The sequence below is a fragment of the Vanessa tameamea genome, chromosome 10 (assembly GCF_037043105.1).
Source record: "Vanessa tameamea isolate UH-Manoa-2023 chromosome 10, ilVanTame1 primary haplotype, whole genome shotgun sequence".
Classification (NCBI taxonomy): Eukaryota; Metazoa; Arthropoda; class Insecta; order Lepidoptera; family Nymphalidae; genus Vanessa; species Vanessa tameamea.
Window position 1 is genome coordinate 9,410,673 of NC_087318.1, and position 26,755 is coordinate 9,437,427.

The 26,755-nt window shown below is 31.1% G+C and overlaps 1 protein-coding gene across 1 annotated transcript; it reads right to left on the reverse strand.

The window, feature by feature from the left end:
- Nucleotides 1–1,707: 1,707 nt before the first annotated feature.
- On the reverse strand, nt 1,708–18,557 carry LOC113403795 (piwi-like protein Siwi). The gene is made up of 18 exons (XM_026644394.2): nt 18,464–18,557; nt 17,695–18,007; nt 17,081–17,218; nt 10,929–11,088; nt 7,788–7,899; nt 7,064–7,189; nt 6,841–6,942; nt 6,191–6,412; nt 5,842–6,102; nt 5,578–5,720; nt 5,053–5,198; nt 4,870–4,981; nt 4,146–4,275; nt 3,785–4,022; nt 3,539–3,615; nt 3,292–3,464; nt 2,640–2,739; nt 1,708–2,123 (listed from the first exon to the last, which is right to left on the reverse strand). Exons 2-18 carry the CDS (start codon nt 17,987–17,989, stop codon nt 1,959–1,961), a joined length of 2,700 nt encoding a protein of 899 aa, XP_026500179.2. The 5' UTR covers nt 17,990–18,007; nt 18,464–18,557; the 3' UTR covers nt 1,708–1,958.
- Between the last annotated feature and the right edge of the window lie 8,198 nt (nt 18,558–26,755).

Consider the following 26,755-nt stretch of genomic DNA (forward strand, 5'->3'; position numbering starts at 1 on the left):
CACCCGAAACAAAACATGAGACAACATTGGAAAATTGCAGTCGAAAGCTGTCTCTCAAACTAAAAACTTAATCGAATCTATCATATTTTGTTCATCCATTATGTATATGCTTCGTCTATACCGAAGTTTTATTTAAAAATACTACAAAAAGCCACATAATACCTTACACGAATAGTCATAACTGCGTAAAAATTGTAGAAAGATGACCTTGAAGTATTAAATTAAATGTTAAGAATTTACGATTAATTTAATTATTTTATAATTGTCTATGACTTATGCAGTTAGATACAGTTATCTGTGAGTAACTCAAAAAGATATGCACAAATAACCACAATAAATACCTACATAGGTTAATATTACAATAAAATTATTCATAATCAGATATATTTTGAAAGTGATTTGCTATTAAATGTTTAATTTTCACATCTCTTGTTTTTACATCTGCTTCCATCTGATCCAAAAATCTATATTATTGCGGTCAGTCATGAGGAATCTGTAAACATTTTTCACGTTTTCGTTGGAAGGAAAAAATAAAAAAAACAATAAACATGAAAATTACTTCATTTAAAAAAATACTTCGGGAAGGTACCGCCTTAAAACAAGACTTCATATAGTGTTTCGGTTGAGGGGATGATTGAGACATAAGTGCTTATTTTACAGGATTGGTGGCGCATTGAGATTTAAGGAACAGTTCACATTTTTTACGGCGCCCATGTCTGCGCCTGCTGGCTACCGTCAGTTTTATGATATAATACACAGTATTTAATAATGCATAATCGCTGTGACATGTTTTGTTTTGAGGAAAAAAATAAAAGACCATTCCATAGATTACACTGTATTCAATATAAAGTAACAAAAGTAATCACGTTTTAAAAAATCTTATATATTCTAAAAAAATTATAATTAATAATCACTGTGACAAGTGATTCTGACTCTTAATACTTTTATAATGGCATTCAAAAACAGATCAAGTCCTTCCTATTAGTCTTTCGCAATTTATACTTTTAGTATAACTTAACATGTAAAAACGAGGTAGAAAAAAAATAATTTGAACAATCCAGGTTAATTCTCCTTACACTATGAGATAGTCTTAAACACAACAAACCCGGGTACAAGCAGTGTTCTGGCGACCTCCCCATTTAAAGCGCCTCATCGATGATCTCAAGTTTAATATTATCGACGAAGCGCCCCCCCCCCCAATACGTGTCGTCTAGGATTTTTTGCACCCCCTGCACCCTGGGTTAAGGGCCTGCTATGAGATATACTGAATAAAATATTCCTTACCTTATGATTAGTAGTATTTGGAATCGTTTAATTGTCACAAATGTAATAAGTGTACTTAGGCCATGTGTAAATTATTTAAAATATATATTAACAATTAAAAAACACGGTAATTCAAAAGAGTAAATTGTTTTATCGAGTCTTATATATTTTTTAAATCTAAACACTTAAACACAGACAAATTTTAAATTCCTCAAAATGTTCTATATTTTAACAGCCGAATGCAGCTGCATTTTTTTTTGACTCTCGTCTTCAATACGTAAGTATCGAATAATCGAAAAATTACAGTCTTATTAATAACATTGAAACATCAATATATCTTATGAAAAATGTGTAATTTATAAATACACATGAAAAAAAAAATTACAACATTTCGTAGTGAAAATGTGTGTATGGAATAAGCAAAATCTTATGAACTATTAAGATTGAAACACCAATATATCTTATGCAAAATTACTGCTGTAGTTTATAAGTGACATATGTTTAATAGTAAGATTGTTAAATGCTCAAACTTGACTACTTCAACTAAAACAACTATATAGGAACTATATATATCCAAGCACTGAAACTATAAACTAAATTAAATGCAACGTGAGCTGTATAATAGTAATAATTAAAACTTATCAATAGAAATCAGGTGGTTTAACTAAGCGAATTGATTAAAAAAAATAAAAAAATTACAGGAAATAAAGAGTTTCGTTGAGCGAGTAGTGCGGCTGGTTGTGCAGACTGTTGGCGGCCAGGAAGGCCAGCTTGTGCGCGTACTGGCAGACGGCCGGCACGCGCACCTGCGTCGAGCAGTTGAAGTACAAGTGCGTCAGCTTGTACGTCAGGCGCTGGATCTGGAAACAGTACTCACGTCATTCGCAGCTCCTACTGGAGATTATTTCTAAATATTTATTTTACTATTTTTTATGAATTGTGCTTTCTTGAATCAGGGTAGCAAACACAGATAGACACTGTCGACTGTGAAAGTTCACATTAGTACAGTCGTCAATAATCTAATCGTAATATAATAATATATTGTAATGTAATGTTGTACTGAGATTAAATATGATTATCACTATTTATTTTACAAACATCTCATTCGGTTGAGAACTGCTCAACAACGTTCATTCTCAAGTTCTTACCAGATCTGGTAATTAATATCTGTTTGGTTAGAGGTTTCGGCTACATGAATACTATCCGTTACCGTTTTGGAGATCTGAAATATCTTTATATTTTGTTAAAACGAAAAATATTTTTCATTTAAGTTATTTTAATAACATCACTTAATTCTGTTCTGAAAATTATATTCGGTGACGGGGCCTGTTCGGAAGGTTCATAACTATATTTTTTACAAAGCGGATTAAACTTACGCGGTCTGGATCTAAGCTCGAGGTATCTTCGATGACGTTGTAAGAAGTGGGAGCGATAGTTCCTTCGCGCACATTCTGGGATACCAAGAAGAAGTCGTATCTGAAACAAAATTGATTCATGTTAGGTGTAAAGTATACAAACAACGAAAGTAGCATGTTTTGATGTTATATTATTTTGTGAAAGTATTCTACTAATATAACTAACTGAATTAAATATTATATATGGAAATGAAACAACATAGATATATTTCTTTCATATAATTATTAAACTAATGTCATTTGGCACTTCTGACTTGTTCACTGTTATCTGTATGTTTTCACTAATCTCAGAAACGATTAAAAGGATTTCATCTTTTTTTAACCTAATAAGATTAAATATGTAGTAAAGTTCAGATTAATATATAGGTCAATTAAAGAAAAAAAAGCCTGGTGCCTTCTGAGAGTGTCTACAATGTGTTTTAAGATTGTTAAATAGTAAAATGGGTAAAATTATTTCAAAATAATAATAGTAATACCTAGTTATTTTCTCTTTGTCAGTCTAATAAATTTGTTGTTTTAATAAGAACATATTTTCTTTTTATGTATTATCTTTAATTGTATGCCTACTAAAATTGGCAAGCAACTTAAATATAGACAATAGAAACGAGCTCACCTCTCTGGCAAAGTAACCACGTCATCTATTACAGTGCCAGGACGAGGATTCTCGCCGGTGCGACCGCGGTCAATGAATACTCTTGTATTAATTCTCTTTGAAACAACGATGAACGCCATTTTGATGTCAGTGTTACCATAGATCTCAGCTAGTTTCTTCTTAATCTCCTCCACCTATAAAACAAAAATAATTTAGTTTTATTTAGTTATTTATTTAAGTGTTCATTATTTTTATGAATGTGACTTACTTCATGGCTTTTGACGTATGGAATTTGGCCATCGCCTACGCCATCGCGGTAAAAAAAGATGCGTCCAGGCAATATACCTGTAACAGTAACATTAATTTAATTGTGTCTAAAAGGGATGTTATGATGTCAGCAGTTTACGTATGTTAGTATGTATATAAAAAAATCAATTCGGTGACTTGTTCTGTATTCCAGAATTTCTCAATTTTGTTTTTTGTACAGAATAATATTATATTTATTAATACTAACCATTCCTCTCGCGGTACTTTCGCACAGCGCACAAGATATTGAATCCAATGTGCGCGCTGAGTTCTTCGCCCGACGTGTGCGCGTTGACGCTAGTGTAGTAGTGAGTCATCTGTCGGTCCAAGGTCGCAACAAATGCGCCGAAGCTCTTCTCCTTGGAGCGAGTGTCGTGGCACACGTCGTAGCCCACCACCATGAGAGTGGGCAGTGGGATTTCTACGATCCATGGCGCTCCGCCGAGCTGTCAAAGTGGATAATTTAGTATAAATTATTTTTGGTAATTTTTCTTTTAAATTGTTCGTAATTTAGACTTTGTTATTCCAAATTCCACATATATAAAGAAGAAAAGGATTAACTATAATACCTTGCAATTGATTTGGATAGCCACTTTAGTAGCTATGGACATGGCAGATTTGCTAGTCATATTTCGGGCGCAAATCACTTGGGTGGGTACAGCGCGATCCACAGTGCATTTTTTCTTGATGGCTTCATACCTAATTGATTTAAATAAAAATTAACAACGTTGCAATAGGATAGAATAAAATGGAAACCACTAACAGCTGCTTTCAAGTACATAAACATAATATAAGCACACTTTTTATGGATATATTTAGTGAAATGCAAAAGCTACAATTTACTTTAAATAATTAAGTAATCGCATTTATTTATGCCTTTAGATATTTTAGAGATTTATAAATGTATCAAACAATTGCCGTGTCTAGAACTGTTCTATTTTTAGTAGCATTTGCTGCGGAACTACTTGGATCAACAGTTTGCTGTGGCATGGACATATATCTTAAAAAATATAATATGATACGACTGAATAGAGATCGTGACAGAGAACCTCCAATGTCTTTCATCCGCTTTTAACACCGGGCCTCGGAATTGGAGGCCTAATAAACTAGACATAAGACTAAATATAATAACCTTACATAGAACATAAATACGGCATGAAGCTTTCAATAGTTGCAATAAATTAGTTTCGTTACAATATCCATAATCAAATCATAAAAAGCAAAGGACTTGCATATATAAATAATTATTGATTAGTTTGGAAGCAGCCAATCGAGAAACAGATTTAGTAATACCTGTCAGCATAATTTCGAGCCAGGACACAAACTATCATTGCAGGATTTTTTCTTGCGATAACATTTTCGCACATTCCAGCATACTCCATCTGACCATCACGCTGGATAGTAACTATAACAATATTGCGAATTTAATAATTTGTAAGATAATATGTAAATTAAATGTAATAAAAGAATGTATACCTATTTCTGGTCTAGGCATTCTGAAGCCTACGCCATTTCCAGTTTTCATGATCAATTCTACGAAACTTTCTGTATCCCTACGCTGTCGCTCAGGAGTTATGACAACCCAAGAAGGCAAATTCGCGATGGTAAACAAGTTTTTAGATCTAGAAGAAGCAAACAAATTATTTTGAATATTATAAAATATTTTTTATTTATTCATATAGGAAAGGTTTATTAAGTCATTTTTAATTATATTATATATTATGTAACTTATTCAATAGATAAATGAAAATGAAAAATATATTTAATTAATTTATTGTGTCGGTGTAGACGTAGCTATTTTCTAATAAGTAGAAAATAGCTACGCCATGTAATCTTGTGGGTGTCATAAAAGTCGATTAAGAATACATTTAAAACCATCAAATGACCATGGGAACGTTTCCTATGGAGAAGTGGGTGATAGCAAGATTCGCTTTACAACACAGTTTATAAAGGATATGCAAATCACGACATTATTTAAAAGCAAAATAAGGTATTTCATACCGCATGTCTCTAGTCCAGCCATCATTGGTATCACCAGCTGGGTACTTAGCATTGCTACCTTGAATTATGTTTTCAGCCGGAAGTTGGCGACCTTTGAAGCGTACCAATGAGTTCGATAATTTCATATTCCATTTAGCCAGTTCCTGTCAAGAAATTAGATTTTATAAATTCAATTGATTTGGTAAATGTTGAGATAATCACTGTTTAAAATATGGGTCCTCCGACGACTTTTCATGTGCGACGAATTACTAGTAAACAACTTACTTCTACGACTTGCTTATTTTGTGTGAGACGGCGATTGAAGTTGAGCAGCCTCTGAATGCGCACGTCCGGTCCGATCTTGGTGTGCACGGCGAGCGAGCGCATCAGCTGGAAGTTGGTGCGCATGTCGTCCGACAGGCCGGTCTGGCGACACAGCTCCGGCACCAGGTACACCAGCTCGGGCATGCCGGCGCGGATGTCGCGGGCCTTCGAGCGAGATATCAATAGCGGCTGGCCGAAGTCTTGAATCTTGATATTGTATTTCTAAAAAGGGGCATCATTTTAAATTTACACAGTGATCATTGTTATTAATATTCATCGAGCATGTGAAACGGGGCTTGTTCTTATTTACCTTGGCGTAGTAGTCGAGATACGAGACATTTTCATTTTTCATTTTGAAAGTCGATCTCGGCGTCTCGTTCCAAGTTACATCATCGACCCTGTATGTTTTTTTGTTGTAGTCTGTCATGACAATTTTACCAACAATGTCTTCCAAAAATATTTTTTTATAATTTGCACCCTTGGTTGATGCATACTCTTTAAGCATTTGAAGCACTGTGTCCATGCGTAGAACCTAAAAATATCCATACGTTACACTCAATCACCCATACACCATCAATCATAAATCAAATCACAACTTTAACTTTTTTTGCTAAATAACAATTAGTACATTATTACATAAACTAATGTGAAGCAATTGGTGTAAATTATGAATCATCTTTATTTATATTTATGACATGGGTAGGTGAACAAATTTGTAGAGTTGATGATAACCACTGTCCATATAGAAATTGGTGCCATACATTTTAACCATTCCTTACATTTCCAAAGCGCCAGCAACCATAGAAACAAGTTGTTATATCCCTGATGTCCGTAGTTACATTGGCTCACTAACCTTTCAAACGAGAACACAACAATACAACTTATTGCTGCTTGGCGATTGAATATATTATTAGTGGGTCGTGCCAATCTAATAAATTATGGTGATCTAGTTTCACTTACTTTGTGTGTGATTTCAGTCACCATTAGAAGGCGATCTTCATATTGATTGATAGTAGTTTTATATCCTGGCCATATTTGAAGTTTATACTCGGGTATATCAATCTGAAAAGTTCATGTGATAATGTAATTATTCATTTAATAAAAATAATTATTTAAAAAAGAAATCTGACTATTTTTTTTAAATTGGTTTATAATGTGAAGTATTTAACTCATATTATGTTACCTTTGCAGCCGGATCAAAGAAATCTCTGTTCATTAGCTGCAGTTGCATTATGCTGAAGCATGTTCTTATAATGATGTTGAATATTTGAATGTAGTGATAGTCACCAGGGCTTACTTGGCAGGTAAGCTGTAAAACAAATATTTTAAGAACATTAATTCTATTACCAACGGAGCGGCCAACCTCAGCCAACTGCACAGGAGATATTGTGGGGGACAAGTTTGTATTTATATACTACCACTGCTGCAATCTCAAAGTTCTTACTCTCACTCTCATAGTCTCAGAGGAGAGTAATCAGTCAATATATAACACATATATATAATAATATATAATCAGGGCCAATACCAAAGGCTTCAGGCAATGTAGTTACACATCTAAATTCCCCAACTCCAGGGCGCCAATTCTATACACTATCATATTATTATTTAATCGATCTTTTATCATTGCCGTTCACCTATTTTTTTCTTTTTCTAATAATCTGATTTTATTTTCGTGAGGAATAATCGAAGTTGTGTCGGAGTAGAATCGAGAACGTATCACCGTACATAACCGTTATATGTTATTAGAATCGGCCACCTGTGTGAGAAGACTTTTTTTAAAAGAAAAACTCAAGTTTTGATACCTGCTAAGATATTCTGTAACCTAAGAGGCTGTCCAACAAAACCAAAGAGGCAAGTAATCAAAAAAATTGTTTAATAAGATTAAGTAGATAACATAAGAAATTAACCTTGACTAATAATCTCATGCGGGCACCGTCTGTAGTACGATCAGAGTACAATTCCAATGGCTCTGGATGTAATCGAGATACAGTATACAATGTAGAACCATCAAATATATATCTGAAAATATTGGTAACGTAATGTAAATTAATATTTTAGTGATGTTGAACTAAAATAGAATACAGTTAAAACCGTTTATGGCGACATCGTTTAGAACGACATATCGGTTATATTGACCAAAATCAAAGGTCTCGACTGAATGCTATATAACTATCTTATCAAAAATATTGCTTTGTATGACATTGCTTACTACGAAATACCGCATTAAACGACCACATTTGGCTAATGTTTTTGGAGAATCATATCTGTAGAACAACCAGCTGAGTCGTATTGTAAACAATTACTACTGAAGCAGACGAGTGCATTGATGTAGATAGGTCTATTGCGATTTGTGCACCAGATACGAAAGATGATATTGTACGAGAAGTTCAAGAAGAAAAAGTCGAACTGACTTTTACAGTGGCAACTTTGAATGATGGTCTCAATGCTGTTAGTGTATTACGCAAGATTGTTCTTTTTAATGAACAGTTCTCATGCATTATAACGATACGCTGATTAAACTCCAAAGTGAATTACAAAATGTGTATACAAGACAGAAGTGTTCCAAACAAACTAAAATTACAGATTTTATGCATACAGGAAAATGACATTGTTCTTTCTTAATACGTATACGTTTTGATTGAAATAAACGAAATATAATTTAATTTCATACATTAATATACATATTTTGCCTATTAAGGGGACTACATGAGCTAAATGCAAGTTTTATAATGCAAAAAAGTATATGATCCAATGCAGTAAACCAAATGAAAAAAATATATGATAATCTTCAGGATACATGCTAGTTATTTGTTATTTTGAAAACATGATGTAATTAATTTGGTACGATAGAAAAAAATCACAAAGTTACCTCTAAAAAAATCTTTTAATAAATATAACTATACTTATATACATTCAATAATTCTGGTTTTTTGTCAGATTATTCTACAAGCAATATACTACTTATCCTGTGTGTCACTTTTTTAGTAAAATCAATAGATTTTTTTTAAATCAGATATTCTTATTTTCGAACAAAATGCGTACGCATGTGTGCGTAAACGCCGTGTACAGATATTGCCGGCCGAGGCCTGATGCTATACAGACGTGTCGATCTTTTCGCCGCATCATTACGTTACGAGATATTTTTTTGTAATTTTTATTGTAAATTCATTGTTTCATGTTTTCTTATAATAACTATTATTCTTTCTTGTAAATAAATATATTAAGTTAAAATAGTGTAGTAGTAATTAGGCATTTGTTTTTTTATTATATTATTTGTTATAAATTTTAATTGTGTAAATATGGGAAATAAAGTGAAACGCGTGAGGAAAACGTTTAAATAAATTAAGCGCCGAACATACATATGAACGATATTAAAAGGTAAGAGTATTTTATTAGTAAACATATTTTTTTTTTATAAATTATGAATATTGAAAACATCTATTAGAAAAAATATGCAATCAGTTCGCATAGAATCAGATTTTTCGAACTATACTTCAAACATTACGATGGAGTATTTGGTCAAAGTATGGATAACATCAATTGAGACTTAGTACATTCGATCCCCATGAACTCGGAGCAATATTATATTTTTCATTAAAAGTACTATCGGGCATGTTTAGATACATATTTTTTAAATACATAATTTTATAATTAATAAAAATATAATAACTAACATATATTTATTTTTTACAGAATAAAGAAAGTCGAAAACAATAACACGGAAGATATAATTTATATTGCGTAAGAGTTTAATTTTATCGATTTTGTTTATTAATAGGAATTAAAGTTATGTATGAACTAATTTTAATAATTAAAAAAAAGTAAAGTAACAAAAAAATGTAATTGTTGTGAACCAGAGAACTAGAATATTTAGAAGTGTCATTTGTACATAATTCAAAAATTTAATGTTTTTGTAACGTCCGCCATATTGGATTGTATGTGGCAGCAATTCATGAATATGTGTGCCAACTTTCAGCTCCATAGCTTCAGTGGAAGTGGGTGTAATACTGATTGTAAGATTCCAGGACATATGTACATACATTCATACATACAGGTGAAATTAAATAAAAGATTTTAATAAAAAAATTAACACTTAAATGATTTTTTTTTTGTAGTATCAAATATAAATAAAATATTTCAAGTTTAATTAAATCAGTTTTATTTTTTAATTATTTTCGAATAACAGTCAAAAGCAATACAAATAATTCTAATATCCTATCTATTTTTATGAGATTTATGTTTAAACCTAGTATGATTAACCTAGTTAACCAATGATTCAACCAAATCGACATTTTTTTCTAGTAAATATTTATTGTTTTTTTTTAATTGAATATATATTTTTTCTTTGTGAACCGATATTAATAAAACGAACAAACACTACGCTATATGTTACCCCACGGTTACTAGACTACAGATTTCGAACTCTTACGATTTTATTATATAAATAGATTATCAAACTTTTATAAAATGTTAAAAATTGGTATGTTTTAATATTTAGTATAAGAACCAATTGTGGTATAATAATATAAATAAAAGAAAAAAAAGATTAAAACTAACTGTCTATTTTATTGTATACAAAATATAAATAAAAATATTGTAAGTTTAATTGAATCAGTTTTATTTTATAATCATTTGTTAACTAACATCGAAAGAAATAAAAATAATTCTGTTGTCCTATCTATTTTTTATGAGATTTATGATTGATCTTACTTCGCTCGGTTTGGCGCCATCTATTAGAATATTTGGGCGTAACCTCATCACCTCGCTTAACCATTAGTTCACGGGCTTGCCGTTTTTGTCGATTTTGTAAGTGTGTGTGTGCGATTCTCAAGGGCACTTAGCTCTTGTAGTCCTCTTAATACCTATGACCTACACATTAAATAATACCACTTCATAAAAAATAAGCATCACCGGTTGTTACGACTATCGGTTTTTACGACTAAATATGAGTAGTCCCTTCAATGTCGTTATAACAGATTTTCACTGTATTATATTCTTGTAAAATAATAGTTTTGTTAATCATAAATTAGAGTGTTCTTCATAGTTACCCTCCAAGTGTTTTGGCGTGAATACGTAATAGCCCTTTACGAATTCCAGTGTTATCTTCTTCTGGTGAGAAATCAACATGATATTGATAGAGGGACCAATTTGGAGTTGTTTCAACGGTGAAATAGTTTGCGGACAAATCCAATGGTGTTCCAGTACTTCCTAAAACAAACACATCTCGTATGTGGTCTCAACATTTAAATTTCATAACAAACTACAAGACTTTAGCTGAAAGACAAACAATGATCGTTGCAACTTTTAAAATTAAACAATTTTTGCTTACAAAACAATATTATAGCTTTTATGAATTCCTAACCGGAAAACAATAATAACAAGATCTAAAATGCAATAATAGTTAATAAATAACAGATTTTTTTAAAATAAATTAAAAATTGTATTAAATCTGTATTAATTATAACTTGTTACATTATTTTTGATGTTTTGAGTAAAGAGATCAAATTTCTGGCCTGTATCTACAATGCACAGTGGTTAGTATTACAAGTAGGATTCAGCATTGATCATGACTATTGCTCGACAACTAACCAAATCTCATTTTTTCAGAATATATTATATTGCTTTATGTATTTATTGTTTGAAATTCATTGTTTTATAAGTAGTTATATTATTTTTAATTTTCGTAGCTTCTTTCAACTTATACAAATACGTTTTATTGTCTGTCTGATTACATTTATAAATTTTTTTTATTACAATTGCGCGAAATAGATTATAATCTAACGGTATTTGCAATTTTACGGTGAAATAATATGGCGGATGCCGGGGAGGCGGGGGGCACATAACGTTCCACCAATCAGCGAGCGAGATGCATTCTGTTCTACGCCAGTTCACAATTTGCCCGCTTCCCATCGATATATTACAATACTAGCTGTGCCCGCGACTTCGTTCGCGTAGTTGTCGGAAACACTATCATGATTATCGTTTGATTGCTCACGTTGGTTTTTGTTATTATAATCGTCAATAAGATTTAATAATATGTTTTACAGTACTTCAGCGTAGATTATATTTTTAGTTTTATTTTCTTGTGGTAGAAGAACATACTGATTTTGCCCGCAACCCGATCTTGACAACGCGACATATAGTTGGCCGTGTGAAAAGCAGTCTTGACGTAAATCGATTCCTACGTGTTTAAATGTTTGGCCCTGTGATTTATTAATGGTTACGGCAAAAGATAACTTAATGGGAAATTGAATTCTTTTAAAATTAAAAGGTAAATCATTTGGAATCATTGGGATGCGAGGTATAAGCACTGTTTGACCAACTGCCGGACCAGTCAAAACTGTTGCAACGATCACGTTATTGCGAAGGAATTTTACTTGAAGGCGGGTCCCGTTACATAAATTTGGTGGTTTAAGATTTCTGAGTAAAATTATCGCAGCACCTATTTTTAACTTCAGGGAATGTGGTGGAAGGCCGCTCGGGTTTAAAGAATTGAGAAACTCTTGTGGGTAATGGACAGCATCTTCTTGATCCATTACATTATCAATAGATGTGTAGGTAGTTATATCGCCTGGAAGTTTGGTTAAAATTAGGTCGTTAATTTCGTCAACGCTACTATTTCTCGCCGCCAATATTGCCCTTTGACACATCCATTGGTAATCTTTATTTTCTATTTCGACGATATTAGGATTAGATGATTTAGATAGATTAGAGGATTTAATATCAAAAGTTTACCACTTTTGATATTAAATCCTCTATGCTAGTCACTTTTTCTCCTAAATCGCGATCAATTTCAATTTTATTTTCAGAATGAGGTACTTTTCCATCTCCTATTAAAAGTAACTTTGAAGGAAAATTTGTACTTCCTCCCCCCAAATGTGCTCTCATATTCGTAGATAGTTTTAAGGTATGGACAAATTTCCATAACGGTGAACTTTTAAGGCAAGACCTTACAATGTCTGCTCTAGTTCCTCTTAAAATTACCGGTAAAGTTTGTCTAAATAAATTACCAACATCTGTGTTTTTATTGCTTATTGTTATACGGTCAATTATGACAACCCTTTTCTTAAACATAAAAGAAATATTGTACAATAGTGTACGATTGCGAATATTTTTTTTGTTAACAATTCGATGCAGGTGTATCGACATCTGGATGTAAGACAAAAGAAAAAGTCAATTGTAAATAAATAAATCACAAACAAAATTCATACTCTGCCAAAACAAACAAAACGTTCAACAGGAAATGTAATAGTAAATCTGAATGACTTTTCTTTGTCTTGGATTAGGAGAAAAGTTCATGAATTGTAATACCTGACGGTAGACATGTTTGCTTAAACACTCAATTTTGATTCCAATTTTCTGTCATTATATAGGACCACTATGTACGTATAGGGTTTAAAAAAACATCAAGAAGAAGTGTATTTATCGATAGACCAGATTTACAAATTTGGAGTATATCATATATTTACAAACCTACCTTGGCTGACACCGCCTCCAAAAATAACAATAATTTTAACTATAATATATTATCGTAATAACTTTGCTGACTTTTAAATAGTCTAAATATTTTTAATTTCATTTTACATAGTTTAAATCTAAAAAATATTGTGATCATTGTTTGTTATTCATAGGTTTGTGTTAAGTTAGATTTAAAGTGGGTAGGTACATACTTATCTCCCTGCGTGGAAACACAGAACGTACCTACATATTGGTAAGTAGAATAAGTTACTTGATTATTAAGTTGTAGAATAATAAGCAATTATTTTTTACTTTTTAGAGCATATTATTTTTTTTCTTTTTTGAAGTCGGTTTTTTTTTGTCAAAATTTTTGTTTCTAAAAGATTCGGCCGAGTATCGCTAACGTGCTCCTTAGAATTGTTCCGTTCCCTTCCGTACCGTTACTTTGTCATGGATCCTATGCTCAGAACCTTACCAAACTTTCACCATAGTACCCTTGAAGTATATCCTTTATAATAAAAAAAGAATCATTAAAATTGGTTGGCACAATTTTGAGTTATTCACCTATTTATCGCGCACATACATAATGCACATTTAAGACTTATATCGTTTTCATAGGGATACCATCATCGTAACAGGATAAAATTAAAATGGGGCCCCACGGGGAGCACTACCTTTCAAACAAAAAAAATTTACGCACGCATCGAAAGTCCATAAATGTGAATAATTTTCCCCGTTTTTGCAACATTTCTCACTGTCGCTGCGCTCCTATTGGTCGCAGCGTAATGTTATATAGCCTAAAGCCTTCCTCTATAATTGGACTATTCAACAAAAAAAGAATTTTTCAAATCGGACCAGTAGTTCCTGAGATTAGCGCGTTTAAACAAACAAACAAACAAACTCTTCCGCTTTATATATTAGTATAGATAGCTAAAAAATTTTAAGTTAAATTTTAAGTTAAAGTTAAATTGCAATCATATTTCACGGTTCACAATATTTCGACAGTTTACAATCTGACGAGATAGATTGTAATATAACGATGTTTGTAATTTTACGGTGACATATAGAAAACATGGTATTGAGCAAACTACAAACCTGATTGTAATGAGTCTGCTATTTTGCTTGAAATCTTATTTAGACAGATTATGCTACTTTTTACAATAGTAGTAAAATACAGGAGATGCAAGATATAGTTTCACATAAAACATTATAAAATTAATAAAAAAAAAGTTATGACATGTTGGTTATTAAGTAGATTGCTTAGGAACAAAAGATTTCAGTTATCCAATCACCTACAAAATATTTCCAACAAAAGCGCTAGAGACTTCTGAGTTCTAAATCACACCTCTGACATAGAATTTGAAATAGATGTACAAAAAGTAATATACTCTATGGCTATTATTACCAATAAAAGCTGTGCATGTGTCAAAAGTCAAGAGAATTATTACCGAGTCAGTAAAACTGAATCCTTTTAATTATTTTTTGTCAGCTTAACATAGACGACTATATATATAATAATGGCTTTTAAAGAATTAGTAACAAGTTCATAGAATTAAGCACAAAGTGATAATAGAGCTAAAATTAAAATATTCTTACATTGCATAAATATTATGGCACAAGGAACATCTACTTAAACTTAAAAATCTTGACCGTTTTACATTTGACAGTTACCCACTACTCAATACATACTTCAAACTGATGATGTTGTAAATATAAACCTGTACCAATAATGTCTTTAATATATCAAGGACTCTAAAATAGCACCTCAAAAAAACTACAGATCCAATGTAAGTTTCTATTTTATTTGTTTAATTTCTAGAAGTCATTATGGGAGCTGAAGACCACATGAAACTTGTGTAAAATAACATAACATAATCAGCCTGTAAATTTTCCACTGCTGGGCTAAGGCCTCCTCTCCCGTTGAGGAGAAGGTATGGAGCATATTCCACCACGCTGCTCCAATGCGGGTTGGTGGAATACACATGTGGCAGAATTTCGTTGAAATTAGACACATGCAGGTTTCCTCACGATGTTTTCCTTCACCGCCGAGCACGAGATGAATTATAAACACAAATTAAGCACATGAAAATTCAGTGGTGCCTGCCTGGGTTTGAACCCGAAATCATCGGTTAAGATGCACGCGCACGCATCTTTGTGTAAAATATTTAGATTTAAATCTGGATAGAAGATACTCAGACACAACAAAACCAAAAGAAAACTAACCAATAACATCATAGTTTGCATGGGATATGTAAATCATCACTAAGTATTCTATTAATAATTTCTGAAAGAATTTTAAAACCCATTAAGGACCTTCGAAATAGAATAATTTCAAAACATTGTTTAAAAAGTATCAGGTGTGCCATGGTTTCCGAGAATATGCTAAAGTTATGAATATCAACAGTGTGAACATTGTCCTTTACTTACTATGTACTTACATAGAAATTCATTCATTCATAATATACCATAAAACTGATACATTGATTCCTATCATAGAAATACATTAATATTTAGATGTCAGTAAATATGTTTTAATTAATGTTCAATGACGATGATCCCGCTACATCCATATAAGAAAATATAAAATAAATATTGGCATAGCAAAAAATTAAATTAACAGACACTGGAAATATTTACAATAATTTAATTACCCATCAAAACAAATATTTAAAACTAGTTTTTGCCTGTGTGTTAGAAGGTAGTATAAATAAAAAAGAAAGCTTGCTTCATATCAAATTTCATCAAATGATTGTTCATTTGATGAAATTTGATATGAAGCAACCACCTATTAGTGGTTTAGCCATGAAAATGTAACGGATAAACAGACTTACTTTCACATTTATAATATATTGTTAAATTTGGTTATTTTTCATTTATTAATCCAGATAACAAAAACTTTACACTGAAACGATGCATGGTCTCTTGAGTTTTGTTATAATGAGTATGTATACTCATTATAAAAAAACAATATATATATGTATGAAAGAGTCAAAGGGAAATTCAAGTTTATAAGATATGAATACAAATGAAAGTAACATTCAAGTATGTATAGAAAATAAAAGACACTTCAAATTTGAACCAGAAACACTAACTGACTTATGCAATAAAATGTGCAGTTGATAGTCTTCTATCAAGTTATGTTAAACTTGATCTGAATTGACAACAAATATTAAATAAAATATATACATATATATATATAGTCAGGCAAAACCAAGTATTAAAAATATCTGTGCACCTGGCGTAGAAAACATCATATCATGTCTTGGCACCATATATATGGCGATGGAGCAGTCACAGTAAAGTGCCCTTCACTTTACTATACCATGAGAAGCGTGGATGTGTGAGGGGGCACTGCATTCTAGCAAGTTGTACAGATATTCTAACCATGTTATAGGTACAAGTTATAAACATTCGCATTTCTTTATGACAAAATATGTGCTATGTCAGACAGGTTACCTGAGGTTAACATGGGTAAAGTTGAACATATACTCACTAGATGACATATGTAAATTCATGCGACAGATAATTTTTCATCTAATATTTCCATTCAATGACTTCAACCAATTTTTAATTGAATGCTATTTAGTATTTCATTTGAAGAAGGTGGACAAAAAACAAAGATTCATTTATTGACATGCAATTTGCTATTCGCTTTGCAGTATAATGCACTACAAACTGTTGGTAATTATTATTACATATTTATTTATTATATTAGTGTTATATTACATTGTTGTAAAATTACCTTTCTTGGAAGTCACTGTATCAGGACGAGTGCGCATGATCTGCATTTGTTCTGGCAAGACACGTCCACCACCTCTACGTGATCCACGACCAACAACTGCAGACCCTGGCTCTCCACTAGCAGATGGTTGGGATTGACCTAAAAATTATTTGTTGTTTTTAATTTATTAATATTAAATAGCTCATTTATTTTAAAGTTTGATAATGTGTTTATAGATACATAATATATGCAAAAGGCATTTACTTCTCGCTCATAAGTTTACTGTTGAAATGCTCGCCAAAGCCTAACATAACTAACATGCATGATCAGACCTAACTAAATAATAATTTATTTATTTTGAAATAGCACTCTATGTATGTATATACATAAGTATCTATCGAGTACTATATGTATATACATACATAACTCTCTATCAAGTACTATTTCAAAATAAATAAGGTATTATTCAGTTGTGTCTGATCATGTATGTGGCTTTTTACTAAGAAACTAATACTTGTTTTAGTTTTACTAATACTAGTTTCTTAGTAAGATAAAAAAAAAAAGATAAATAAAAAATAAAAAAAGATAAATAAAAAGAAGAAAAATAAGAAATAAAAAAAAAAAAGAATAAATACATATCGCAATTGTTTGCATTCTTTGTTGAATATCGACATCTCCTGGGTGTTCATGAGTTGAAGGAGTAGTTCGATGGGAGGCCCTGCCAACAGACGGCGCAGGCATACCCGCTCTAACTGGAGGAGCAACAGACGGAGGACCCCAAGCCGAGGGTGGTTGCGGTCTGGGCCCCGGTTGACTTGGTTGTTGCTGATGAGGCCCAGGTCGCTCTCCAGGCCTTCTCGGTGGTTGTCCAGTTCCATCACCTCCTCTTCCCGCACGTCCGCGGGCTCTTCCTCGACCACGTTCAGACATGTTTTACTTTAGCTGAATCTGCAAACGCAGTTAGGATTTAAATCGCTTTTAATTATTACGTTAATATAAACTATAACATTTTGTTTAGCGATTGTTGAAACCGCTATGAATATATTGGAGAATATTTACGTTTTGCAAAGTTTAATGAATAATAAACAAGGTCACTGTTTTTAAAAATGGAGGCATGTTATTTTTTTTTCAATAAGTAGGTAGGTAAGTTTAAAATATTATGATTTAAATTACAAAAAATTCTTAATAAACATATAAAATGGCTCATTAGAAAATTACTTTTAGAATTTATTTTATTACAAACAATACATAATACAAGAGTAGAATTTATTTTTCAAAAGAATAGTAAAAGTAATTTCATGTCTAGTATCAATTAATTAGAATTATTTGTTTAAATACCTAGATAACTTGCAAATGGCAGGATATGAGAAAAAATCTTAATTTAAGTTATAAATCAGTTGTTACCTAGATAATCAATAAACGTACAGTCGTTCAACCGTTGACAAATTACTAATACTATAAAGTCACCTAAAATGAAATTGGCAATAAGAATAAATCAATGTCTATCAAGTACCAACCTATAAAAAATATGTATTATTGGTGCTGCCAGTATCAGTTATAATTTTACACATTAGTACCAGATCATCCAGACACAGAGTATCCAGATCGTTGAATGTGACGGATATACTAATGTAGGAAAAAGTACATTAAATATCATGTCTATTATATTTGTTATACTATTCAAGAATTTAAAGTTATATTATGGATATAATATAAATTAAGTTGTTGAAAAATCGGTGCCTTTTGGATTAAGCATGTGTAAAACTTGAATTGACTTTGTTTTATTTGTTTATATTTTTATATTACTTGTTTGTAAATGACTAAGATCATTATATTATTTTTACTTTGTGTAAGGCAGTTTTCGGTTACTCCATTAGTATAATAGTAGATAGGTGCATCATTATCCAAGAGATATGGCAATAATATATGAATATGAAATGCAGCCAACGTAATAGTTACAATACTCCAATAAAATCGTTATTATATTTTGACCAGTGCTGCCATTTTCGAAGCATCAGGCGAAAATTATAATATAGGTGCATCACATTATAAAAAGTATGATAGTATATCGAAAGTATTTTTAAATTCACAATACAACCCGGTAATATTTAATAATATAGAGTAAACCATCAATATCAAATTGATGACTTCCTTTTTTGGATGGGCTCTAGTTGGTTTGAAACAAAGGTATTTTTTGTTTCATCTAGTTAGTGTCTAGTAATTTGTTTATTATTTTTTGCATATTATAATATTTTAATATATTAATGAAAATAATTTAAAATGTATCCAGAAACGTATAATTATTTGTTTTTGATTTTAGTACCAAAGACCATTCTTGGCACACTCATTTCAATTGTAATAATTTTATACCTACTGCTCGATAGATAAATATAATTATATTATGTTCTACTGATTTCTTCAAACATCCAATGTACAAATATTGTTTTAAGTTATAATACACATCGTATGTTTGTAGCATACAATGTGATATTTGTTTGTAGAATATGATATTTTTTATAGCATAATGTTTATTTTTGTATAGATTGGCAACCGAGCAAATGGGCTACCTGATGGTAAGTGGTCACCACCGCCCATTCGCCGCCAACCTTAACTAAGTTGTTATGGCCTTTGTGCCTGGAGTTACACTGGCTCACTCATCCTTCAAGCCGGAACACAACAATACTGAGTACTGCTCTTTGGCGGTAGAATATGTGATTAGTGGATGGTATTTACCCAGACGGGCATGCACTAAGCCCTACCACCAAGTAAAATTAACGTAATATATCCGAACAAAGCATTACATTTATGCGGATATAACATTACGTAAAATGGAAACTTTATTTAAATATTATTCCTTTGTTTTCCAATGATTCCCGAAAAATCTTAAAAAAAAGTATAATACTAATAAACGTGATATATAGCATTTCCTCTTTTTATTATAGTCTCCGAAAGTTGAAATCAATACCGATTTTAAACTCGATCGAACTTTAAAATTATTAATGTATTTTTTCATAAGTTTAAAGAAAATTTTAAAAACTTACTTATTAAACAGTGCAGTGACTAACCAACTTATAAAAAGAAGGAGATTATAAAATCGGCTTATTCATGTTTGTATATTATTTGTTTAATTATGTTTGTTACCCAAGACTCTATAATTTATGAACGTTTTTTTTTTGGTTGGAAGGATATACTTTCAGCTTGGTTTCATTTAAACTCCAAGAAAAGCATTGAAGTTAAATTTTTATCATTTATCAAAAATCCTTCTATATTATGTTTGAGTAGATAGATACTTATTATATGTATTTTTTATTTTATATATCTATTTAGTTTTTTAAACAAAATCTATAATCTCGTATTTTAAATATATTAATTTATTTAATATATTTAAAAGGATAGATTATATTCAATCCAGAGAAGTTTTGTCGTATACAATGGTGTTTTTTTTATTTAATTTACTTTTGCTGTCCTGTCAAGAAAATTACATAAGTTAATTTAAAAAGTGATTATATTTATTGCACATTCTATTATTGGGCATTGTATAATTTTGTAATATAAATTGAATATTCTTATGAGGGTATTATTGGTAATTAAGTACTATATCTTATATAACTACTTATCTGATGAGCAATGCTTATAAAACAATTAGTTTTTTAAATGTAGAGTTCATAGACAATAAAAAAAGTCATAAAAAAATATAAACAAACAAAATTAGGCATAAATATTTATAAGGTAAATTCAGCGATTTATTCTTAGTTGTTGGTCCTTTGAAAAATACTTCTCTAATGTAGTTTTGATGTTATCGAAAGTGCTGTAAAAGCGTCCAATGTAGTTTTCTATAGAAATTAATGGTTTTGTGACCCTGTGACGAATCGCCGCTTTCTGACTCTGGCTTGGAATTTCCCGCCCAGACCACAGCCATTGTTGTATTTTATAAAAAACTATGAAACTATTATTGAGTATGCCAATTATTTTTTTATTTGATATGTGTCATACAAATATCTGTATCTGCACAGATACCAGCAGTGCGATTATCTGAGTGTTCACTTCGTATTTCACTCGTAAAATGTTGACAACTGACTTACGGTGATACGCCATTTTGATATGAATATACCATACATTTTATAATTATTACAGTCAATGTCGTACATATAATACATATAGCGTTCTACGTATACATATAACATTCTGACATTAATTCACGCTCGGGTAAATTTGGGTAATTTTGTAAACGGAATCAGTGCTCCGTCTTAAGCACAACAAACGACCTTGTTATCAATACTATTCTATAATTGCTCTTCAAATAAGTTTACAAAAACGAAAAGACTTAACACAACTATCTCACCGTTCAACACTTTATCATCATAGGTGAGGCGTCCTCCACCGTGTGATGTTGATTGTACGGGTAAAGTTAAGGTTTAGATCGGATTAAGACATACAGGGACATAGATAACGTAGACTGTATCAGACTCTACTGACTTAGTTCTGCTATTGTTAAATAGACGATGTTTTCTCAGTATTTTGCAAATATATTAATAAACACATAAATTTCTTAAATAATTTACGTAGAAGATAAAACAAGCTTAACTAATATCTTAAAATAATATGTATCATTATATAGATTTACTCAGCAAATTTTAAGCATATTATTTGAACTCCCTTCAACCCTCTTTATCGCCATATTTGTTACACGGAACTGAATTTAAAACAGGGGTTTTATGTCCATTTGACACTGCTTTAAAATGGCACGTTTTTATTCCGGTATTTTTATTAGCTCCGTTTTCCTCCTTGTAACGGGACGCTGCTCTCTCCCCATAGTGAAATTTATTTAAATTCTTTAAAGAATATTCTCTCCTCTAGGCTACTTTGTTCCCGCCGCTACGGAAGTCTTAAGTAAGTTGGTTAGAATTTCTACGGTCTGTTATTGAAACACGCTTACTCCTATTTGGTATTCAGATACAGTTATCAGTTTATCTCATTTTCTCCATTCTTATTTCAAATTTGAATATAAAGGAGACCATTCTGAGAATCAGTGCGTAATGTTAATTAAAATGCAGTCCTGTCGTCTCTGCTTCCCCGTAATTAAGTGCTGGTAGAGTTTAGTATGTACCCTTCCCTAGGGACGCGACTCACACCGGGGCATATAAAACATTCACGCCCTAAACCCGGTTAATAGCAACAGTTTAGAGAGCGAAATTCTTTTAGTCTATACTGAAACTCATCGACAATTTTTACGAATATGTCTTTATTATTATATGTGTTTTCAAAATAAACGAAACTGCATTCACTCAAATAAAAAACTTACAGCAATAGTATAATATTAATATTTACCGTTTAAATAATTTTCCAAACATAAAACGGAATCAAATATGTCTATAATAATTAACTTTATCTCTATAAGAATGCTCTATTAGAGTGAAATGCGTTGAGCCCGAAATTTAAAAATACGACTGAAGCGTGACTCAAGACTCAAACCGTATATTTATCATTTAATACGTTAATAATCCGACTCTGACGACATCAGTGCAAACAATATCTCTGCAAATTAATCAAAGTTTGAAATTATTTAAATATTGATTTAACTCCAGTAAGTAGCGGGGCGGGCCGGCCGGCCAAATATTTGTTGAAGGCAAACAGCAATATCGTTGCGCCTTCAGGCAATCCCTAGTTCCGTATTTCAATCGCGCTCAATATGATAATGATGGATACGCGTAGTGATTGCTGATGCGTGCTTCAAACAGCTTTGTGTCGGATTTATTGCAATTTGCGTGGGCTTTTAATGGAATGTTGTACAAATATGAATGAACAAATTATTCGCTGTGACGGAATAAATTTATACATATTATAATTTGTTAGATTTTTTAAAGAGTAAGAGCATTTTCAATTTATGTACACTTTTTTTAAACCACACTCGCATACTTGCTGACACCTTGTACGTCTAAATAAGATTTCATGTAGTTCTTCTTGCAATTATATAAGTATAACGGAAATCGTTCATGAACCGACTGCGTCGGTAAACTGTGGGTATACGAGTAGTAGAAGGAAAAAACTGACCCATCCGATTCACATGACGTATAAAATTTGTAACTAATGTAACTTTATAAATTGTATCATTACGGGCGCACTGTATTGCCCAGTTCTTCTCACTTACTTCAGTAATGCTCGACTCTAAAACCTCCAAAATTCCACGAATGTAATTCATTTGATTGTACTAAGTTATTTTTATTTTACTTAGGTATCTCATTACAATTATTTGAAGTTTTTTTAGGTTGTATTTTTTATAATTCCCTATAAAATATTACTATAATATACTTAAATTTAATAGATATCTACAAAAATACGATCTTTATTATTATTTAGAATAACTATATTATGCAATTCAATTTTGTTATTGATAATGAAAAAATGAAGGATAATATTAATACATTGTTTTAAAAAAACGTTGGTAATAATAAAAAAAAGTAGAAGGAATTATCCCATAACCTTACTGGCATAGATTCTTAGGACTGCCTACGATACAGTATACTGTGGTTCTGGCCACAATTAACAAAAAAGGGTTTTATATCATTATAAGTTTGTACAGTATAATTTTATATAGTAATAAACAGATTCGAATATCAGATGCGATTAAAACTGTTTATATCTGTAAATGCAATAAAAACGCCTAGGTAGCTGCTTTTGTACATTTTTTAATAGTTATACAGCTTTTCTTATAACATTATCATTTCAAATATAGACATAGATATTTCTTATCATACCACTAAATTTACCTAGATAGTATTTATTGAAATATCGTTATAAATAAAAAAAATAGTAACTTGAAATTAATATTATTTTTAGCGATAAAAAAATTGAAACTGGTAACATTATCACATTGTGGTTGTTGTTTAATGAGTCTTAACTTTAAATTTTTCCCTTAACCCTTATTTTTTCAGTAAAAAGTTATTTATTACGATGGTATAATCATGTCTAGTATGCATAAGATTTGTACAGATAATATAAATGTATATAATACCCTATTTTCTCCCTTGGAGTTCAAGCTTGGTTCATATCAAATCACATCAAAATACAACAAACAGAGTTACTTTCGCATTTATAATATTAGGATAGATTTATAATATGTATTCATAAGTCAAAACACAGTTTCACCTTCACATATTTTTATTTATTACGTAATCTTCATTTCATAAATGGCTTCATTGTTTTATTCCAATTTCCTTAATAAACTTACTCTTTAATTTTATAACAAAGCCACTATCAACCAACTTATTCATATAAACAAGTAAATACTTTTCGCGAGCTAATCATCAACGACCTAGTAAACCAGTCACTATGAATATGGAAGTTTTGCTTATAAATCGAACATTTTAACTTTAACTTTAAATTAAGATTAAATGAATTTATGTATGTCTTACTAATAAAATAGAGTTATGATTGTATTTTAGTATTTAGTTGATTGTTTTGCTTTCTAATCTATATATTTTTAAATTGCTTTAACTTTTATTAGTCTTAAACCAAATGTTTACACATCAGATTCATATTTAAAGTGAAAAATGTGTGAACAAACTTTAATTTTCCTCTTTTGCTCAATTTTCGTTTTTGTTTTGTTTTTTTTTGTCGTAGCGAGCAATTAATAGTTTATTTAGCATAATATATGGATGTAAATTATTGTATAGGTATGTAAGAATGACCAATATAAAAATCGCTAACAAATCATATAAATAAATAAATAATTTTATTCGTATCATAAGAGTTTTTCAAAATCGACAGTGGCTCCTTGATATTTATAATAAAATTCTACTCAAGTTAATTTATTGTATATAAAATGTTAATTAGAAACGGTCAAATAAAAATAATTCAAAATATATAATAATAATTTTATGAATTTATTTTTAAATGGCAATTTTATTCTACAGAAAATTCTAGAAAACAGATAATGTGAGGGTGGATCGTTGCAGAATAATCTTTAAGCTTGTTCAGTATAGTATCGACTTATCAAAGTTTCAAGCAACTTGGCCAGAGATAATGAAGAATTATGAGTCTGGCTGTCTCTCACTCGTAATTGTCATTTCGGTTATTAGAGCTGAGGTGCCTAAAACTCGTTATCGCTAAGTAGGAAACGACGTTGACACATCGATATTTCGTTGTTTTTTAATTAACTTCATTATTTATCCGCCATGATAAAAGTTGGTGTACGATATTTTTTATATCTGATCATAATAATATTTTATTTGTAAAATGAAAATGAAATGTAGTTTTTTTTTAACAAATTTATATTAAAATTATATTCACAATAATACTGCAGATTACTGAATAATTTGTAAAATTAAATTATGATCTAAATCATAATAATTCAAATAAATAATCTCATTGATAATAAAGTTACTTTTTTAGAAAATGAAAGAAGTTTAATTCTTGTTATAATTATAAATATATCGATTAAATATCGATATTGCGTGAAAAATAAACTTCTTACGCATTTGAAAAACCCCTTTCTAAGGCTCTTATCGGGGTTTTAATGCCTTGTACATCGTTCCACGTGAATGAACATGATTCATCAGAGCCCATTCACGGCGATCCCTGGTTCCAGACGCGGTTTTGTAGAGATGTGATCAGTTTAAGGAAGGCAAAATCGATAAAAAGCTTACATGGGAATTAATTAAATAAACTCTATAAGTACACTATTAAAAAAAACACACACATATGCACGTATCTGTAAAAATTAAAAAACGTCACGGTTCGTAAACAATTATTAATGGATAATGTTATTAATTTTAAGAATTTATAACGTATTAGAAAAGGCTAAACATATCTGTAATTCCTGAAATATATTCTAAAATAATTGAAATATTTATAAGGATTTTTAAATTAATAAAGTGCGATATAAATTGGCATGACTGTACAATACTATTCGTTTTCTTGTTTCTTTTATTTTTATTTATATTAAATTGCTTTTTTTATATTATGTCATCGTAATCTGACGTTTTCCAGCACTAGGTTCGATCGACAGATTTAGCGTCGACGCGTCGTCGACGCCGCGGATTACTGTGATTTCCCGAGGGGCTCGGACCGAAAAGACACCTCGGTCGCATCCACATTATTACTTTCCCATACTCTGACAGCTGTGTCGACGTCTGAGATGTGTAATTATTATTTGTACGACTTACAGCTCTTTACCCTTCAAAGTCACAGTAGATTCTCAAATAGATTTTCGCCCTCTTAATTGATTTTCTAGGAAAGGAATTGAGGAAGCTTAAATGATTTTCTGTTTATGACTGCTATGGTTTTTTTGTGTAATATGTGAAAACTTAAAAAGATTAAAAAGTCCTAATTTATTTTAAATGACATATTATTCGAAATTTGTGAAATTAACTGTTATATCAGTGCCAACTTTATTTGTTTGGTGTAAGTTTTGAAATATATGAGGTATGACCATCGAAAATATTAATGTTTGCGTCAAAATGAAAACATCGGTGTCCACCCTTCGAGTCGACAACAATACATCACGAGGCGACATCCGCCGGAAGTGGCGTAACGAGGCCGTTGTTCCGAGTCCCCCTTCCCTTCTCCTGACTATTTTTCCATAGAGCCCCGCGGAGATTATTTTCGGTTATTCATAGCTCAATACCATGGTGATGAATACAGGCTCACATTAATATATCCGCAGGCAGTTCGTTAATGCTTTCAATATTTTCAAGT